A 21,993-nucleotide genomic window follows, 5' to 3' on the forward strand; every position below is an offset into this window, starting at 1 on the left:
ACTTTTGCCTCACTAAGTGGGGAGCAACTACAACCACCTCTAATGTGTAGCATCCCTATAGATGATGCGATGGGAGTCATTTTTGTGGCAGTACACTCACTACACATTAGCTGTTAGGTGAAGTGTTGAGAATGATCGCCAGTTAAAGACAGGGGATGATTAGGGGGCCAAAATGACTAGGCCATGGTAGACATTGGAGTACCCCCTAGTCTTTACAAAGGATGCTCAGGGATCTTTTATGACCACAGAGAGTCAGGACCTCAGTTTTACGTCTCATCCATTTTTACAGCACTGTGTCCCTATCACTGCACTGGAGCATCGGGATCCTCATTCAGACCACAGGGTAAGTGCCCCCTGCTGACCTCACCAACACCTCTTCCAGTACCAACCCAAGCGTTTTCCTAGATGGTCTTCCATTCAAGTACTGGCCGGGCCCAAAAAGGCTTAGCTTCAGACCTGTTCTGAAGTGCGTTTGGTATGGCTACTGGTATCAGATAAAATAACATATCAAATAAAGATTTCAGAAGTTAAAATTGTAGCTTTCTTGAGTGCTTATCTCCAGCTCGTTTGAGTGGTGCCATACTAGTTAATCAGTTTTAGGCTTTATTGCAGTTTTTCATAGGGTACTTCCACACTGCTACATTTTCATTTAAGAACAGCATTTTTAAATAAAAACGCTCTCTGCCCACAGTAGAATTTTCACATCATTTACAAAAGTATCTCCGTCCACACTAAAATGCCTGAAAAAAAGCATTTGACGCAGAAGTTTACCAACACTGGATATACAAGCAGGTGCAGAAAAATCAATGAAGGGATGGTAACACAGCTAACCACATGATTTATCACAGAACTGTAGCATCCAGTAACTTATTAGCCTTTTGTGCATGTACAGTATGTAGCATTTAAATTGTACAAAATGCAATTTAGATGCATACAGGTAAGAAACACAAGTGCCATGGTAAGCAAATCGTCTGTGTCTTTCACAGTTGTACATGTTTTCATACTGAGAATGGTGACCAATCAGGGAGTGAGACATTGTAATTAGCAGGATCCAATCAGGGAAGGGCTACATTATAAGCACAAACAAATCAGAGTGCGATTAGAGTCAGTGTTTTCTAAAATCTATGCTTTCACCCTTCCACTCTACAGCAGAGGGGCTGCGTTGTGAGAAGTATACGACTCAAACGTCTTCATTTTCATGGGTTGTGTGGATGAAAGGCAAAAGTGGAGACTAATGTCTGCATTTTTAAAACGAAGCATATTAGCATGGACAGCGCCTCGGAGGCATGATTTAGTTCAAATAATGTGACAAAAGGTTCGGGCCCTTTCCTAGCCAGGACAACTTCATAACAGAAGGACCTGGGGAGTAGACATGCACAGGGCATACTTCCCCCAGAGTGCTAGATGGCAGCCCCCCCTGGGTTGCAGCAGTGCTGCAGTTTCCCACATGGCATCATGGGAATTGGAGTTTTGTAACTCCACCCTTTTGGATGCCATGGGTGCCGCCAGGGGGTGCTGCAAGGACTGGGGAGCCCTACTTTGTGTGGCTCCAGCCTTACCTGGAAATGCTCCCAGGCAAAGCCTTCAGGACACCGGAAGTACTTCCGGGGATTACTTAAAAGGAGCTGCCTGCCACTACTTGGGGAGCCAGAGTCAGGAGGGAGAGAGGTGAAGCTTGCTGGAGGAGGAGTGGAGGCAACACAAGTAAGAAAGACACAAAGACAGAGAGAAGAAAAGGCAAAGAAAAAGTGCTGTGTGCTTTATTGGTGCTTTAACTGTGCTGTATTGTGGTAAACGATTGGGAAGAATTTCCCACGGCCACATAAAAGCCTCTTTTGTGTCTTTTTTTTGTCTGACTGTTTCAGGTTTGAAGAACTGGTGCACCTCCTGGTGGCCACAATAGCTTGTCTGAACATTCTTCAATGTGGCTTGTTTCTATCACTATTTTCTTTTGACTTGTGTTGTACTTTCCATCTTTCGTACGGCTCACTGCCAAACAGGTTGTGCCCTTATACTTGGCAACCTCTTTCTTGCCAGATCCAACTTCATAACTGTTAAATATATTCAAAAAAGAAATTGCGAATTAGAATCCAAAGAAAATTTGCTCCATTTATGACTCAATAAAAGCAAGCAAATTTAGGAATATTCATTATTAAACCTCCTTTCAACATCCTTAACTTCAAGTCCAGTATTTAGTGTTTTGAGCGCTCATCTTTCAGGGCATTCACTGATGCACCATTGAAGGCTATGCAAACTGACAGAACTTGAACAATTTTTGTAAAGGACAACAGGGGAACTTCACACCGTCCAGTTGTACCAAGCTAATAGAGACCTGTGCATGCGGACTCAAGGCTGTCATGGATGCCAAAGACTAAATATTGAGTTGACGGGGGTGAACACTTATGAAACCTGTTTTTTTTGCATTTTCCAGTTGTAATTAATTTAGACTGCTTTGCAGAGATCTGTTTTCACTTTGACATTAAAGATTCTTTTCCTATTGATTGATCAGTTCTAAAAAAATGAAATTAAATCCACTGATTCAATTTTCCATGATAATAAAAATGAAAACATTCAAGTGACAGTATCTCCTGTTGTCACCCTATTTCTGTCCCCAGTACATTAGTTACTTAGTTTGTTAGTTAGTTAATTCTTCACATATCCAGCAACCAGGGCCCAATTCCTGCTCTGGTAGTCCATGTGAAGTTGGCATGTTTTCTCCATATGGTTTCCTCAGTGTACTTTGGTTTCCCAGAAGATGGAGTGGTAAGGTAATGATGCCAGATGTGTTGTGACCAGGCTTGTGATGGACTAGTGTATCATCCATGGCTCAGTCCTACCTGCTACTCAGTACTGACAGAACAGGCTTCATTAAGTTGAGTGAATGTGAGAAGGTTATGTTAAATATGTAGCATACAGGTCATAATATAACAAGAAAATATGAATAAGGCACAGTTGGGATGGTGCAGATTGTGTAATGTAGAGGCCAAATTGTGATCTCATTTCTAATTTACATAAGAATATAAGAGGGCAGCATGGTGGCACAGTGGGTAGCGCTGCTGCCTCACAGTTAGGAGATCCGGGTTTGCTTCCGGGTCCTCCCTGCATGGAGTTTGCATTTTCTCCCGTGTCTGCGTTTGTTTTCTTGGTGCTCGGTTTCCTCCCACAGTCCAAAGACATGCAGGTAAGGTGCATTGGTGATTCTAAATTGCGGGGGTGTGTGTGTGCCCTGCAGTGGGCTGGCGCCCTGCCTGGGGGTTTGTTTCCTGCCTTGCACCCTGTGTTGGCTGGGATTGGCTCTGGCAGACCCTCGTGACCCTGTAGTTAGGATTTAGCGGGTTGGACAATGAATGGATGGATACGAATATGAGAAATTTGACCAATGTGAGGAGGCCATTCAGTTGGTCACACTCATTTGTTTAGCTAATAGCTAAGCTGTCCCAAGATACTTCTGAAAGGTTGTCGAGGTGTCTGCTCCAACTCCATATCATGGTAGTTTATTCCAGATTCCCATAACTCTTTGCATAAAGAAGTTCTTCCTGGCTTCCCCATCATTTCCACTGGTGTCCTTGAGTTTGTGATTCACCCTTCAGCTGAACGAATTCTACTGGATCTACTTTGAGAAAATTGGCTAACGTCTGTTCTCTCCTGAGTACTCTGCTTTCATCCTGGTGGGACCACAGTGGTCAGCAGATTTTGAGGACGGGGTAATTCATGCCTTGAACTAAACTCTTTCCTTTCTTGGACTGTTTGTCATCCAAGATTTGTGTGTATGGTTGCAGACTTGATCACATTAGCAATATGTTCACGGCACATTTGTCATCTTGCCTTTTTGTTTAAGGCTCCACTGCAATGTTCACCAAAAGTTTTGTGTAATGAACATGCACAGTACACAGTATGTGTCATCCACAGGGCTGGAAAAGGTGTGATTACATGATGAAGAATTGAGGAAGTGTTAATGTTAAGATGAGCACCATCATATAAGTGAGCTACTGGGTTTTAGTAACTATAAAATGTGAATTAAATTTGCCAGGTTGTGACAGGGTGATGCCTCTCCAGTGTTGATGATCAATAAAACATCCAACCTTATTTTGAAATGAACTGAGTCTTATATGTAAAATGTTTGATTTCCTAGAAATGTGTATCACTTTTTAAATTTCTCATTCTTCCATTTTTTTTTTTTTTTGAAATAGGATCTGAGGCCTCTGCAGATGTCACGGCTCCGGTGATCATAATTCCCCCTCGGAACACCAGTGTGGTGGCTGGAGTCGGCGAGGCCACGCTGGAGTGTGTGGCTAATGCGAGGTCAGTGCTTGTGGTCTCTTTTTGCAGCTGCATAGCATTTGCTCATCACGTCAGTGGTCTGGTCAGCTCATCTTAATCATGTCTTCTGGGTGAGTTGTGCTCCCAGAACAGAAAAAAACAACAGAGAGAAAAACTGATCTTGCATTTTAAGTAATGGAGTGTTGTAACAGTGGATACCCAGTAGACTTCACATGTCAGTGACAGAAGACTCTGACATGGAAAGCTCCAATTACCTTCAGTGCAATAAAAGATAAAGCTACTGAGACTTCACGGCCTTTTTCATTCTCTAATGAAATAGTGAGCAAGATCTTATAATCATTCTGTACTCCAGTTTTTATTCTCTAACTAGAATTACAGTATCTTCAGAAAGGACTCAGACTCCCTTCACTTTTTTCATATTATGTTACATTTCATCCAAATGATAAAATCCTTTAAATAATTTTTTTTTTCCTTAACCAAACAACATTCAATCACCAGAGTAACAATGTAAAAACTGACGTTTAGGAATTTCTGTAAATTTATTAAGCATAGAAAACTGAAAGAGTTCAAAACCACTTGACATTTGGCTCTGGTGAATCCCATTCTATTAATTGTCACTGAGATGTTTCTACACCTTCCTTGGAGTCCAATGAATTGACTGGACCCGCTTAGTGAAGGAACTCACCTCACCCATCAATAGAAGGTTCTATAGGATTGTGTCAATGAATACATTTGCGGAAAACTACCAAAACAAAATCTTCAGCATTGAATGTCCCCGAGAGCACAGTGGTCTTCATAATTCATAAATGGATGAAGTTTGGAACCAACACAGCCCTTTCAAGAGATGGCTGCTTGGTCAAAACTGAGCAATAGTGGGAGAAAGGCCTTGGGATGAGAGGTGACTAAGGACCCAATGGTCACTCTGGCTGAGCTCCAGAGAACCTGTTTGTGTATGTGAGAAAGTTCTAGAAGGACACAACACTCAAATTGACCTGGGCTTTATTACAGTGGCCAGACAACACATGAAAGCCTACTTGGAGTTTACAAAAAGGCACCTAAAGGACTCTCAGACTGTGAGATCCAAGATTCTCTGATGTGATTAAACCAAGATGTCATGTGTGGGGGAAACCAGGCAGAGCACATCGACTGTATCTCTCGATTCCACTAGTGAAGCATGGTGGTGGCAGGGACTTTGAGATTATACAGGGTTAAGGGAATGCAGAACAAAGCAAACTACAGAAATATCCTTAATGAAAACCTGCCCCAGAGTGCTCTGGACTTTAGACTGGGCTGAAGGGTCACTTTCCTACAGAACAATGACACTAAACACAAAGTAAGACAGCACAGGAGTGGCTTAGGGACAGCTCTGTGAATGTCCTTTAGTGGCCTAGCCAGAATCTGGACTTGTACTTTGTTAAACATCTCTGTTGAGACCTGAAAATAGCTCTCTATCGACCATCTCTATTCAACCTCACAGAGCTGGTTAGGATCTGCAGAGAAGAATGGTGGACAATCCCCAAATCCAGGTGTGTGAAGCTTGTTGCATCAGACCCAAGGAGACTCCAGGCTGGAATTACTGCCACAGAAGCTTCAACTAAGTACTGTGGAAGAATTTTTTTTTCTAACAGACACCCCCACTAGAATGCCCGGTTTAACTGTTTGAGGGCTGAATATTTTTTCCAAAAAATCCGGTTTTCTGAAAAGCACACAAAGCAATGGATTCATGCATAAATCAGCATAAAATGCCTGTTGCTGTGTACTGTGGCTGCCAGCTCACCATCTCTTGTTCTTTGAGCCACTAGAAGACAAGACAAGCTAGGCTGTCTTGGCGTCACAGGGTACAGGGGTGCCAGCGGCAGCTGCAGTGCAGTGTAGTCTGGTTTGTACCTCTTCTCATTGTAAGTGGTGGTCCTCCCAAGTGAACATTGCTGTAGGCGTATCAGCTACACAGACATGTTCAGCACCACGATCCACTGAGGCCAGTATCTCACTTTCATTTTCAATCTCCAGGGGCCTCATGTATAAACGGTGCGTATGCACAAAAATGTTGCGTAAGAACTTTTCCACATTCAAATCGCGATGTATAAAACCTACACTTGTCGTAAAGCCACGCACTTTTCCACGGTACCTCATACCTTGTCGTACGCAAGTTCTCTGCTCGGTTTTGCAGACTGGCAGCACCCAGCGTCAAAGCAGTGCTACTGTTCCTGTGTGGTTACACCTTATTTTCCTGACGCGGCTTTATAAATACACTGAAACTAACCGCATATTGTTTATTAGTGTAATGCATCTGATTGTAATTAACTTGTAACAATATAATGGTCCAGGGAACAGCCATAGTATTCTACATACCATAACTGCTTTAGCGTTGTTACTGTCACGGCACCTTCTTCTTCTTCTTCTTCTTCTTTCAGCTCCTCCCGTTAGGAGTTGCCACAGCGGATCATCTTTTCCATATTACTCTCACTGCACCACTCGGAGTATTTATATCACTGTATCTGAGTGTGAATCCAGCAGCAGCTGATCGGAAAGAGAATTATCGGTATACAGCATCAAGGACACGCTGTCTCAGCCACTGGAAAACGTTTTGAAGCCTTTCCCGTACGGACCTCGCGGTTCAGAAACAGTTTCATCCCAAGAACTTTAAATGCACTCAATCAATTGCTCCTTGTAGAATGGTTTGTACTTATAAGTACAATCATCCCACTGTAAACTTGCACTACAGTTATAATATCGTACAACTTGAGCCACTTTATAAAGAGCGTATTTACATATGACGACGATATCATTTTTAAGGTGAAATGCAGCAAAATATGTTTATAATATTATACAGATAAAACTTTAACTTCATTTAAATAATCTATATTCTTCGCTGCGAGTGTCGTGAAGGATAAAATAATTAAACATGTACTACGAAGATATTTCAATGTTCCTTAAACGTTTTGAAGAATCTGCGCTAAGCTTACAGATGGCTTAACTTCTATTACAGAGCTGATTGTGTGGCAATCGGTTACTTGGGGAAAGAAAAGCAAGGACAATATATACTGAATATAAAACAGAAAGAGAAAATAACAACACAGGTAAAAACACAGCGACAAATTTCGGCAAAAATGAAATGCTTGTGTCATGAGCACGAGGCGGCTATGCAGTGTCTGCAACAGACGTGGCCATCCACCGTGCATAAGATACCTTACTGACATTGGTGGGCGAAGGAGCCACCGAATCTTCCTATGCCCAGTGCCACCACAAGCCTAGAGCCGCCCCTGAGTACTGCTGCAATAAATTATTTCATCGAAGTGAAACACATGTTTAATAACGTACTTTAACTCCTATCATCATAAAAATGATATCATGTATACATCTCAGTATTTTAGTTATTCAGAGAGCTGTAATATCACAAATGTAATGGATTCTGTGTCCTGTTGGAGGAAGAGAGCCGGTTTAAGAAGCAAGTAGTGATTCACACACAGAGCACATCAAATACAAAACAAAGCATTTAACGTGCTACTTTAATTACAATGTGATTTGAGAAACTGGTTAATTAAACGATTTTAAGATGAAGTTTATGATGTTCTACTTTAATGACAAAATAAACTACGTGATTAAAGTGGAAATGTCGAGATTGAAGTTGACATTTCATGCTTTTTCCCCACTGTGTGCCATTTTTTCTCTGTACCCTAATAAGCTTTCATATGACACTCAGACAGTGGGCTACAACTCGCCTTTTCATGGCGACTTTGCAATTGATTGAGTGCATTTAAAGTTCTTGGGATGAAACTGTTTCTGAACCGCGAGGTCCGTACGGGAAAGGCTTTAAAACGTTTTGCAGTGGCTGAGACAGCGTGTCCTTGAAGCTGTATACCGATAATTCTCTTTCCGATCAGCTGCTGCTGTGATTCACCTCAGATACAGTAATATAAATACTCAGCGTGGTGCAGTGAGAGTAATATGGAAAAAGATGATCCGCTGTGGCAACTCCTAATGGGAGGAGCTGAAAGAAGAAGAAGAAGAAGAAGAAAAAGAAGAAGAAGGAGAAGTGAGAGTAACAACTCTAAAGCAGTTATGGTATTTGGAATACTATGGCTGTTTGCTGGACCATTATATTGTTACAAGTTAATTACAATCAGATGCATTACACTAATAAACAATATGCGGTTAGTTTCTGTGTATTTATAAAGCCGCGTAAGATAAATAATGAGTAACCACACAGGAACAGTAGCATTGCTTTGACGCTGGGTGCCGCCAGTCTGCAAAACCGAGCGGAGAACTTGCGTACGACAAGGCATGAGGTACCGTGGAAAAGTGCGTGGCTTTACGCCAAGTGTAGGTTTTATACATCGCGATTTGAACGTGGAAAAGTTCTTACGCAACATTTCTGTGCGTACGCACCGTTTATACATGAGGCCCCTGGAGAGCTACTGTGGCTGCAGGTTTTCATTCTAACTCTTTTCTTAGTTAGTGACCAGATTTTGCTACTAATTCACTCTTTGCCTTAATTTTAATTGATGCACATCTAATGACTCGGGACCCTTAATTATTTGTTTTTCTTTAATTAGTAGCCAAACAATATTAAGTCAAAAATTTAACCAACACATAAACAACAACCTACTTCCATCACACAATAACTAAAAATCAAGAAAGGTGAAGGCATCTGTTGGCTCACTTCACATCAAATTTACGTTTAGGTGCCGTTTAAAGAAAAAAGAATCAATTCAGCGGTCAGAGTCTCAAGAAAAGTCAATTAAAATAAAGGGAAATAGTTAATTAGCAGGAAAAACTGGTCACTAATTAAGAAAAGAGTTAGAATGAAAACTTGCAGCCACAGTAGCTCTCCATGAATGGAATTGGAGACCCCTGCCTTGAATAATCACAATCAACCCTGACAACTAGGTTAATTGATTGTCCTTAAGAGTATGTGATGTTTCAGGAGGGTTAAAATTTCACTCCGTGCACAGGATGCACATTCATTTTTATGTTCGGAATCATATGTTTCCATTTGCCATCAACAGAAACAATAGAACAACGATTTTCTCTTAAGCTTTATACAAAAATAACTAAAAATGCATTTATCATAATAAATAATACAATAACAACTCAGCATTTAATCATAAGCTCAGGGAATATGAGACTCAACACATGTTAGGTGCACATCAGAGCAGGGTTCAAAATTCAACTCTTACATTACTGAGTAAAGGGTCTGAATACTTGTATCAATGTGATATTCCAGTTTTTTATTTTTAATTTTGAAACTCCTGTTTTTGCTTTGGCATTTTGGGGTGTTGAGTGTTGCTTCAATGGCATTAGCATAAAGCTGCAATATAACAAAATGTGGAAAAAGTGAAGGGGTCTGAATGCTTTTAGAAGGTACTGTATCCAATGCTCCCATCACCTTTTAATAACATAAATTATGAAGTTTTCCTAAATTAGTAAGCAGTATAGTAGCACAATGATTGGCTAATCATTTATCCACTGCTGGGAGCTTAGCCCATGGTCTTATTTGTATACCGTCTGCCTTTGTTCACACAATCTAGAATAGCCTCACAGTGACACTAGGTTAACACCATATAAAATAAAAACCTGACATCACGGCCAACTAGAAGGTCCTTCTCCTTTTGTTCATTTGGGCTGAGTCCTGACAGATTTAATTCTAGCATCATTTAAGAACAGAAGAAGACTTGATTAAATGTCACTTACTAACAAGAGGTTCTTGAACATTGTACTTCTATTTTAATTAGGTGACCTTTCCAAGATCTGACTTGGAAATGTTTGAAGTGCCTTTGGGTGTCTCGTCCTTTTTTACTTAAAGCAATCAAAAATTAAAATACACTTGTTACTTTCCATCCATCCTTCTATCTGTTTTTTACCGCTTATCCAATCCAGGTCATGGGGGGGAGGGCGGGGACATCAGTCTAAGCAAAGTTGCCCAGACATTTTTTTCACAGCCTACTCCTCTAGTGGGACACAGAGGTGTTCCCAGTCCAGCTAGGAGATGTAATTTCTCCAGCATGTCCTGGGAGATGCCTGGGGTACCTACTCATGGAGGTCTCCAGGAGGCAACCTAACCAGAAACTCAGACCACTTGAACGTGATCCTTTCGATGTAGAGGAGCAGTGGCTCTACTTTGAGATCCTCCTGAATATCTGCTCTACTCATCCTAATTATAAGGCTGAGCCCAGACAACCCGACAAAGGAAGATCATTTCTAATGCTTCTATCTGTGATCTAGTTCTTTCGGCCATTGCCCAAAGCTCATGTCCATAGGTTGGGTGAAGAACATAGATCAACCAGTACATCAAGATCTTTGCTTTTATGCTCAGTAGTCTCTTCAGCAAAACTGACTGCCACTGCTTCGATCTGCCTGTTGATCTCTTGTTGTTTTCTTCCCTTACTCGTGAACAATTACTAATTACTTGGAAATGTACATGCAAAGTAGTCTGTCCCAATGAGCCAATATAGATTATGAGAGGCACATCAGTGAATGGTCATTGCTGTCTGATTGACTGACCAACCCATAGGTATTTAGGAAGAGCAAGAATGCTATGGTGCACCTGCCACTCCTCAAACTTAAGAAACCATGCAAACATCACATTAAGACTGTAAGGATTTTTATTGTTGAATATTTTTTTCAATAGTATTACCATTTCTGATCCTTATCCACCCTCCATAAGTTATTCTAAGGGCTCCACTCACATATTCTCTGTGTTGTCTCATGCAGGCCCATCGAGAAGCTTAGCATTTACTGGAAGCGGAATGGAGTGCGGCTGACAAGTGGAGTTGGGACCTTCGGCAGACGGCTGACCATTAGCAACCCCACCTCAAAAGACAATGGCCTCTATGTGTGTGAGGCTTCTCTTCTGGACAGCACGGCCAAGACGGTGGAAGCCAAGGCGTTCTTCTCTATTATCGGTAAATTTACAACGATACCATTTGCTGTCACCTTGTTCTTTAAGTCCTGATGATATTATGTTACATCAATCAGTCCTACATTTCAGTTCTGTTTTTGTAAAGGTGCCACTTCTTGGATCACAAAAGGTGTCACGCAGAAGAATAAGAGATATTTTTAATAAGAGGAGGGGGTTTGTTTCATGCAGGAAGTTCAATAAACACCTGGCTGTCCTGCTAGGGCCTTAAAATGGATTAAACCCTCTTGAATGGACAGTACAGCTCCTTTGTTTTCTTTTGTTCTTTATTTCACCTTATACAATTTCTCATATTAGGAATTTGTTAGTTTTTGCATACCCCTTGAGGTCAGAGCGCAGGGTCAGCAATTGTACAGCGCCTCTGGAGCAATTGCAGGTTAAGGGCCTTGCTCAAGGGCACAGCAGAGTAGGAACTCTTTTGGCAGTGACATAAGTGTTTCCTCTTATCCAGATATTATGCTTATTACTTCTGTGCTACTTTCTCCCTCATCCCTCTTTTTTCAGTGTCAGACATTTTTTTCTTCTCATAGGGAGCTCTAGTATATACATCCCGTTTCAAGTTTACCTAGTCTTAGGTAGGAAGAGCTATTTAGGCTCCTGCCGTGGCTAATGTTGAGAGCCAGAGGTCACCTTATTATTTCTTTATTAGTGCAAATTAATAGCCATTAGTAACAGCTTGGCAACCCCAGCATGTATTCATCCTGAACCAGGCTAAGTAGTTCTCTGCATTTTTTTAGGTTAATTGATTCTGCTCTGTTAGACGTACCTTTTCTTTTATGTTTCCCAATTGCTGGGTAATTGAGTTGCTCATGCAGCCATCCCAGGGTTTGTAGGATCACAGCTGGTGAACATTTCTTTGGCGCCTGGTGCACTGCATAACTGTACATGCTGCAAATTGTGTGCCGGTTTAACTATTGACCAGCATTTTGATAATTTGAATCTTGTAACATGGTAGCTGTTAAGACTTTTACCAAGTGAAAACAAAACAATATCATCACTTGCAGCTCTACACCAGATCATTTGTTTAGATAGATAGATAGATAGGTAGATAGATAGATAGATACTTTATTAATCCCAAAAAAGTACCATGGAGGGTTGAGCTTCTGTTTTTTTCTGTTTATGTCTTCTGTTTGCGGTGCTGTTATTTTCTTTCTTCCCAAGAGACACATATTGTCAGAAGGCATGGAAATCCAACCTGTGTAGTGTTCGTTAAGCAGGCGGCACATCTCACGACTTCTAGTTGGAGGGTGTTTTGATTTACAGTGCATCAAATGTTGAGGTTCAGGTTTGAATTGGCATAGATTTACACCACAAAGCATTTCAGTGTGTAGATTTGCACTATGGTGAACTGTCAGTGCTTAGTCGAAAAACCCACAATGTCTGGTTCAGTAGTTGTCTGCTAACAGCATGAGCTGACAAGATAACTCCTTTATTTTGCCACACAGTGACCGTTTCTGAATGCGGAGAGTGGAGCACTGCCTGGTGATGTCAAATGAGCTCCATCTTTGTATGTTTCACTTCTGCCTAGTGTCATCACTTCATTCCACAAATCCCATCCTCATCGCCAAAGAACTGCCATGGACTCACCCAAAGCATTTCACTTTCCACATTTGCTCTGTAGTGACCTGCTCTAGGTCAGTTGTGAACCCATAATGTCTGGTTCCGAAGTTGTCTCCTGACAGCATGAGCTAATTGCATAATGTCTTTATTTAGCCATGTAAAAAGTGTTTTTGAACTTCCTGGTGACGTCAACTGAGCTTTGTCTCTGTATGTTTCACTTCTGTGTAGTGCCACCACTTCACTCAGCCAATCCAATGTACAAATCTCATTCTTTTCGACAATTGAACTGCCATGGACTCACTCCACAAAGCATTTCAGTTCACAGATTTGCACTGTGCTGAACTGCCGAAGGTTAGTTGTGAACCAGTGATGTTTGCTTCCGAAGTTGTTTCATGACAGCATGAGCTGATTGTGTAACTTCTTTAGTTAGCCACATAGAAACTGTTTCGCTGATAGTGGAGCATTTCCTGGTAATGTCAACTGAGCCCTGTCTGTTTCACTTCACTCCACAAATCTACAGTGCAAATCCCATCTTCGTCACCAAAGAATTGCCATGGACTCCCACCACAAAGTGTTTGAGTTCACTGATTTGCACTGTGGTCAGTAGTGAACCCATAATGTCTGGTTCAGAAGCTGTCTTCTTAAAGCATGAGATAATAGGATAACTCCTTTAGTTAGCTGCACTGAGACAATTTTTATACACTGTAAGTGGACTGCCTCCTGTTGACATCAGCTGAGCTCTCTCTCTGTCAGCCCTCACCTTTTCTGTGCAGCGTCGACACTGAAAGGTCTCAAAATATTCAAAACTCAGATCAGTAATCACCTCTGATCTGGAAGCCAAAAATAAACTCAAATTAGGTATCTTGACTGCATATTCATGCTACAGGATTCTAGGCCTAAGCAGACCCCATAAATGGGGAAACAGTTCAAAATGACCTTAAAGGTCTGAATGAAATAACATATTTTTTTAAAAAAAACACACAGCAATTATAAAAATGTTTTATAGAGTGAAAAATCCAAAGGTGAGCAAGTACAAATGTACAATCTGTAACAGACGACCAAGAGACCGAGCAAAATCCACCTTAATAAAAGGACAAGTGTCTGTGTGTCTCTGTATCTGTGTGTCCCTCTAGTTGCGATGTCTCTTTTATATGCCATTTGGTATGGGATTCATAATAGAAGTGCTAATTTTTGTGAATCGCCATCTGTTGGAATAAAAATGCAATGCATTTCAGTATAACATGCATTACAGAATACTTTCCAATAGAATTTTTTCTCTGCAAACATTAATAGTGAATACTCTGAATTCAACAATGATTCCTTAGATTTTAACCTGTCTTAGACAGGCAGCACAGCTAGTAATCAATAACCCAGAAAAACAAACAAGAAGAACAAAGCTCACAAATCCAATCCCTCCACTGCAATACACCACAACCTGAGATCCTCCAGCTTGGGCCTTAAATAGCCTGAAGGGAGGTCTCGGGACTGGTGGTGTCATGGTGGACCCACCTCTTTGGGTTCCACCCAAGCAGCATATGGAATGACCACACATTTACTACATATTACATGAAAAGTAAGTCTGGTGGAAATGCCACTAAAATATAAATACCATGGCATTTTCTAAGCCAATTTAATCTTGAGCAGGTTCATGGGGTGCTGGAGCCTATCCCAGCAAGCATAGGGTGAAAGGAAGAAACAATCCCCTGGAGAGGGCACTAGTTCATGGCAGAGAAATACATTCACCCAGTAGGGCCAATTTAATGTTGCCAATCCACCTAACTTGCATGCCCTTGAACTCTGGGAGGAAGACCCCACACAGACACGGGGAGAACATGCAAACTCCACACAGGAAGATCCTGGGACATAAACTCTGGACTCCATACTGTAAGGCAGCAATGCCACAACTGTGCCACCATGCCACTCTAAAATACAAATAATAATTCAAAAAGTATCAAGAAAACAAAAATAAACATAACTCAAGAGTTAAACTCTAGCTGTAGCATATCAGAGGGGATGTCATACTTGATGACTGCAGTTGCTGGATCTCATCACCTTAAGGATGTCAGATTACATGACCAGTAATCACAAGGCATACCAAATTCTATGGCGCTATGCAGATTTTTCAGCACAGTTTCACATTTCCATATTATCGCAGGCTTGCTTCATTCTGCCAGAAAATAATGTGCCGCCTAACCATGCTGGTGCCTTTCCAGTTACGGCAAGTCCAGCCACAATCTCAGCCCTTTAAAATACCTTTTTAAAGACTCCCATGAGAATTAGGAGTGTCGTTAATGGAAATGTTTCCAATTGTGACTCTCCTGAATCTTGTTTTCCAAAAGACAGATGTTGACCCGACGCTAGTAAACCCACCCTTAGGCACAGTTAGGGCTCAGAGAATGAGATCTGCTGAGCAAGGGTGATGAAAGTGGTTATGAATAAATCCTAACGGGAAAGCTGAATCCTTAAAGTACCCTTCAAAAAGCACAATAGGATTAATTAATGGAATAATTTATTAGTTCAATTAAACAAAATGAGAAAACAACAATTAATTATACAAAGAATAACTTCCAAAACTCAGATAACAGTAAAACAAGTAATCAATACCTAATTACTAAATTGAAATAAAATCAATTTGAGGGAAAGGGAAAAACTGAAGAGACAAACTGAAGTTGATCAATAAGAAAGAAAACAGTAATTAATATACAAAAATAAAACATTAGTCCAGGAACATAATCTAAATACAAGAGTAGGACTCAAAGTCAGAGAAGTCCAAGAAGCCTAACAAAATGTCTGAAAAATAACACGATGACCAAGAAGCAAAGGGGCCGAAGACATCTTGAACAGGAACAGCCAACTGCTTTGGCCAACTGGAGTCTTTTATATCCCTCAAGTAGCTGCGGCACCTGAGTGCCGTGACACCATATTAAGCCCCTCCTCTTTTGGTCCCATAGCTATGTGAAAATAATGAAATATTAACAGTCTAGGTGCCACATGGGCTAGATGGGCATCCCGGCCAGAAGAGGGGATGGTTCCTTACCTGGACAGATGGCTCCTAACAGTCAGATTGGCATCCCGGTCAGGGAGGTGAAAGGGATCAGACCCGGAAAGAAGGACCAAAAAGGATGGAAGGACTGAAAAGAGAAGCTGTCGCTGGGTTTTTTTTTTTTAACCTCTCAAGCATACTAGATGGCAGCAGCCCTGGATATCAGTGCCCAGTGGGAAGCCAGCAGGGCTGCTCTGCCAGACTACATCTCCCGGCACTGGGTGCCACAAGAGGGCACTACATGGAGACAAGCTCCCTGTTATAATGGACTTTCACATGACCCAAAAGTGCTTCCATTGGGCAATCGCCTTGACTCCCGGGTCCATAATTAAATGGACCACACTCCCTTGCCCAGTTGAGTCGGAGCTGGGTGGAAGGAAGGCAACACTCAGCTGGAGGAGGGCAGTGCAGTGGTGGTGAGATAAAGGTATTGTGAAGAGAGAAAACTTGTGTTTTTGTGCTTTTTACACCTTTGTAGAAGAAGTAGTTTAATAAACCTTCCATTATTTGAACCCCGGGACTCACTGTGTGTTCATGTTTGGGGGTTTGGCACTCATTGACGTCCCTGGTTCCATCACAGCAGGTAGAAGCACTGGGGAAGGGCACAATGATCGAATCCAGGAGCAAGCTCAGACAAAAATCTAACCCACATCTGTGAGCAGAAACATTAGACAGTCACCCAGGAGGCAGTGCAACTGTTTCACCAGAGCAAAGAAAAGACAGGGCCTCTGTCAAGACTGAACTAATTAAGACCATTTTAGACAGCCAGCAGGTTTCCAAAAGATCCAACCAATCTTACACTTTTAGTGCTTGCACTTGCACAGGTGCAGTTCATCCCAGAGAAGCCATAACAAACTGGCTGCCATCATTAAGTGATACAGTATGGACACTGGTCCTCACAGAGCAGTCATCTGAACCCATGGCACAAAGTCTGAGTGGCTCCTTGTGAGGATATTGGAACTACCCCTGAAGAACCTTAAACAGACTTTACATTATCATATCTCACTTCATAAAATGCATTTTGAGGAGGGGGGGACCCAAAAATAAATGATTATTATAAAACGCACAATAAATCCCAGTGCCTCTCTTGTTCCTGTACTCATCTTGTCTATCATATGGAGAGCTTCTGGCTTTTTTGGTGGATTTGCTTCATTGTAGCAAATCTCAGATTTCCTCAGATTTCCTTTGCTTGTTTCTGTATTCCTTGGAAACCATCTAACCTACAATGAAAATTTATGAGTGAGACTGAAATATTTTGGATTATAGGAAAGCACAAGATATATTTAGAAACTGCAAGTCAAGGAAAATACAAAATTTTAAATGTTAGTCTGCAGCACGAGCTACTGGCTGTCAGTGAAAACACACTTGGCCTTTTCTTTGTAAAGGCTGGTGATTTAATACAAAAGTTAGCCAAGGTACTGTACGTGTCCAATGATTGTATGTTGATGAGTTGGCTTCTGATATTCCTGGAATTGGTCAGCAGCTTGGTAGACGGGTGTAGTTCCCCCAGTATGCTGTCAGGTATCGCGTGCCTTCAGCCTGGTTAATCAGTCCACGGAATGGCATCCTGCCGAGTCCACCCGAATTTTGTTAATGTTTTTTCTCCAAGCCACCGTGGCTGATTTCCACGAAAAAAAATAATGATTGTGTTTTCTGACAAACTTGTTCATAAAGAGTTTGTTGCCCACAAACAGCCTGTTAATCAGCAATATTACATTGAACTGATGATGTATCCATGGAAAAGGGTCAGGAAAAAACATCCGGACAACTGGTGCCCCCAACACCTGGGTTTTGCACCATGACAATCCACCAGCACGTGCCATGTTGTCAAAGAGTTTTTGGTCAAAAACAAGTTGGTTGTCGCTTCGCACTCCCCGTATTCACTAGATCTCATGTTTATTCTTAAAACTGAAATTGACACTGGAGGGAAGAAGATTTGCTTACCATGGAACAAATCTAACAAAAATGGCGGTGGGTCTTGATAAGATGAGTGCGGGAATAAGAAAGGCACGGGGACAGGTGCATTGCATCTCACAGGGAAAGAGATTTGTTTTAAGTTTTAGAATAATAATATATATATATATATTTACAATTCTTGGAATTTTTGGGTCCCCCCGATATACTGTATATTTGTATGCAGTATTTAAAATGCAAAGTTGACTGACTCATTCATTCACTCACTCATTCACTCACTCACTCAACTCATTGATTCATCAACAATAGCACTATTTCCCATTTAGTTAAAAAGCTGAAATTTGGCAGGGTAGTACATCTAGGCCAGTACTAACACATAACATATATTAATATATCAATATCGAAAAAAAAAATCCTCCAATAGAAAAGCAAATTTCCCCAAAACCAAAAAAAATGCTTTAACTGATTTGATTGAAATCTGGTGATATTATAGAAAAAAGGAAATTAGCCATCGTTGTTTCATATTTATTAATAGTTTTTTTGTCAATATTTTAAAATATTATGTTAACTTACATGCTCTGCGCAGCAGTGACAGGGGGCTTTGTGCAAATGGATGCCCCAGAAGAGATTAAGAGCAGCATTAGCCAACAGAGTGGACGTGCAACTGATGAAAAATGTAAAAAGAAATACTTGAGTGAGTGATGTGGACAAAAAAAGATTCTCTCTTGTGGATGCCAGACAACGTTACACCCAAATAGTGAATAGAGGCTGAATAGACAGGTGTCTTATCGCTTTATATGTAGAGAGATTTAGTCAGTCAGTCATTTTCCAACCCGCTATAGCCTACCAGAGGGTCACGCTACAGCCAATCCCAGCCAACAGAGGGTGCAAGGCAAGAAATAAACCCCAGACAGGGTGCCAGCCCACTGCAGGGCACACACACACCCACACACCAAGCACAATTTAGGACCGCCAATGAACCTGACCTGCATGTCTTTGGATTGTAGGAGGAAACCCACACAGACACGGGGAGAACATGCAAACTCCACACAGGGAGGACCCGGGAAGCAAACCCGGGTCTCCTGACTGTGAGACAGCAGCACTACCACTGCGTCACCATGCTACCCTGTAGAGAGATTTATTTTATCATAATATTATTACACTGTCCTCATCACTCTGTTCCAGAACCAAAACCCAACAATATTGGATCAGCAGTGTAAACTGTGCCTGTTGCTTCCATTGCTTTAACACAACTCTTCTCTTAAATCACAATTTCACTTTGACTTTCATTGGAACTCATACCGCAATGTCCGATGAAAGCCCACCTACTCTTCTAGACCTCTTTTAGCACTACTTTAATCTTGTGATGTGAAGATAAGAACTGTCACTATTCCATATTAGGAGTGCCCCACCATAATTTGTATAGATTAGATTAGATCTTCTTCTTCTTCTTTTGGCTGCTCCCGTTAGGGGTCATCACAGTGGATCATCTTCTTCCATAACTTTCTGTCCTCTGCATCTTGTTCTGTTACATCCATCACCTGCATGTCATCTCTCACCACATCCATAAACCTTCTCTTAGGCCTTCCTCTTTTCCTCTTCCCTGGCAGCTCTATCCTTAACATCCTTCTCCTAATATACCCAGCATCTCTCCTCTGTACATAAACTTTATTATTCCGAAGGGGGAAATTTACAATTAGAAGGTTTAAATTGCAGCAGACTCGCTGTCTGGCCCGAGATTCTTGCTGCCATTGCTCCCATGTTCTACACATTATCCTTCTTCACCTTCTACTTGTGGCCTAGTGTGCTCCTACAAGTAAGAAGGACTATGGTCTTCATCCTTTCATCTCTCTCTGGTTTAAGCCAGCATACTTGGTGTCTTCCACAATCGGCCTTTGATCCGGAAAGAAAAGAAGAGAAGCCACCTAAATGGATTCAGAATTGTTTCAGGAGAATCGAGAACTTGCACACTCACATGGGCAGTGGGATCCAAGGCTTGTTCTTGACAGCACAAGGTTCCTACTTGATATGTTACAACCGCCTCAATGGACGGCCCTGAGCCAAGCACACAGTGAGTCGTAACAATAGTGTTGAACAGTCCATCCTTAGAGAGAGACGGTGACACTCACCAATTCAACATGTCATTCTTTAGAAGGCCCGCTGTTTCAAGCCCAGTCTAAGCAGAATGTCCCCACATGAGTAGACTTTTCTTTGTATCTTTTTTGAAATCAGTACAAATTTGGGTCTTCTCTATGCTTCATTAAAAACACTGCTGATTTGTGCCCATGACCTGATTTTCATGCTGGTTAAAACAAAAAAAAAAAAAGCATTATTGATGAATTGCTTGCATACCATCCCAAAGTGTCTTGTTGCGGCACAGTTTGAAAACCTTCCTGCTAAAGGTAAAGATGCCATTCGATCTGGCAATCGACCGGCCTCGGCATTCTGCAGTTATACCTAAGAGACCTAGAAAAGCTCAGAAGGAAAAAAAAGAGAAAAGAATTGATTCTTCAATGCCCCACAGACTGCCAGCCCATCCAAGCTGTCTGCTCTCGTAAAGAGAATGAGCAGACACCTTTGCATTGGAAATGTCTCGACTTTTATTTGCCTCCCTACCTTCTTTTCTGAAGACCCTGCACACTTGTTGCATCTTAATTGAAGCTGGCTACGGGCCTCAAAAGTGATGAATTTCCAATTGCTTTTTAGTATATTCATGTATGTCATTTCCTTATTCACTTTGTCTGTTTCTTGCTGTAAAAAGTACTTCAGGACAGATAAAAAAGCTGGAATTTGACATGATAATACAAGGATTACCCAGCTTGATAAGAAAAATCTCAATATTCAATTTTAGAGTGAGGCTCCAGTGGTGTCACATTCTCCTTTCAGCCCTTATAGCTTTGATTAGATTTCAAAACTTCATTTTTCAATAACCAATAATTGCTTGCTTTGTACTGAACTTTACATTCTGACAGCTATTTAATCCTTGCTTCCTAAAGCAATCTATGTATTTGATCGAAGATCCTCTGTGCAGCTAGCCTCAGTAACTCAATGTGCTGTGAAAGTAAGCCCAGAGTACAATAATGAGCCCTTTGTCATTTTCTACAGACAGTGGTCAACTATGTATATCCACCTTAATAAAATGATACATGTTTGTCTATACATTCATCTGGGTGCTACATCTCAGTCATTCCAACAGGTGGTTCATTACAAACATTTTTAGTAATAAGAATGCATTGCATTAGTCATTGCAATAGATGGCACATCTCAAACATTAACACTGCTTTTACGAATCCCATACCAAATGGCATATAACAGAGACATTTGCTGTACATTTGTCATTCCAACAGATGGCACATCACAAACATTTTTGTTAATAAGGATCCATTGCACTTGTCATTCCACTAGATGGTGTATCACAAACATTAACATTGCTTTTATGAATCCAATACCAAATGGCATATAATAGAGACATATGCCTGACATTTGTCATTCCAACAGATGGCGCATCACAAACATTTTTATTAATAAGAATCCATTGCATTTGTCATTCCAATAGATGGCACATTGAAAACTATAACACTGCTTTTACAAATCTCATACCAAATGGCGTATAACAGACACACCTGTATTAAATGGAGGGCGGCACGGTGGCGCAGTGGTAGTGCTGCTGCCTCGCAGTTAGGAGATCCGGGTTCGCTTCCCGGGTCCTCCCTGCGTGGAGTTTGCATGTTCTCCCCGTGTCTGAGTGGGTTTCCTCCCACAGTCCAAAGACATGCAGGTTAGGTGCATTGGCGATTCTAAATTGGCCCTAGTGTGTGCTTGGTTTGTGGGTGTGTTTGTGTATGTCCTGCGGTGGGTTGGCACCCTGCCCAGGATTGGTTCCTGCCTTGTGCCCTGTGTTGGCTGGGATTGGCTCCAGCAGGCCCCCGTGACCTTGTATTCGGATTCAGCAGGTTAGAAGATGGATGGATGCATTAAATGGTGAAATCCAAACATTGATTACTTGGATTTCAACCCACGTAGTCAACATCAACCTCTGCAAATTTATCAGGGCTCATGTCTTTTCCTACAGCAACCTGCATAGGCAAACTGATCGAGAAATTGACATGACAGAGAGGGAAGAAGAGCAGCAACACCTGCTGACCTTGAAGCAAATTGCAGAATCCAATTACGTCATAGGAATAAGAAGAATGACAGCCCAGCGACTTGCTGGTTCTTGTGAACTATTGGGGCTGTACTGTTGATGTTGGCAGGACAGGAGGTTCACATGTTTGAC

The 21,993-nt window shown here is 41.5% G+C and overlaps 1 protein-coding gene across 3 annotated transcripts in view; it reads left to right on the top strand.

The window, feature by feature from the left end:
- Positions 1-21,993, top strand: part of sdk1a (sidekick cell adhesion molecule 1a) — a 1,556,037-nt gene that overhangs the window by 1,131,922 nt on the left and 402,122 nt on the right. For all 3 annotated transcript variants that reach the window (XM_039774120.1, XM_039774121.1, XM_039774122.1), the window contains 2 exons: positions 4,191-4,302; positions 10,996-11,186. In XM_039774120.1, the coding sequence (XP_039630054.1) occupies positions 4,191-4,302; positions 10,996-11,186 (303 nt within the window). The remainder of the gene's footprint in view (positions 1-4,190; positions 4,303-10,995; positions 11,187-21,993) is intronic.

This window comes from Polypterus senegalus, chromosome 13 (assembly GCF_016835505.1).
Source record: "Polypterus senegalus isolate Bchr_013 chromosome 13, ASM1683550v1, whole genome shotgun sequence".
NCBI lineage: Eukaryota > Metazoa > Chordata > Cladistia > Polypteriformes > Polypteridae > Polypterus > Polypterus senegalus.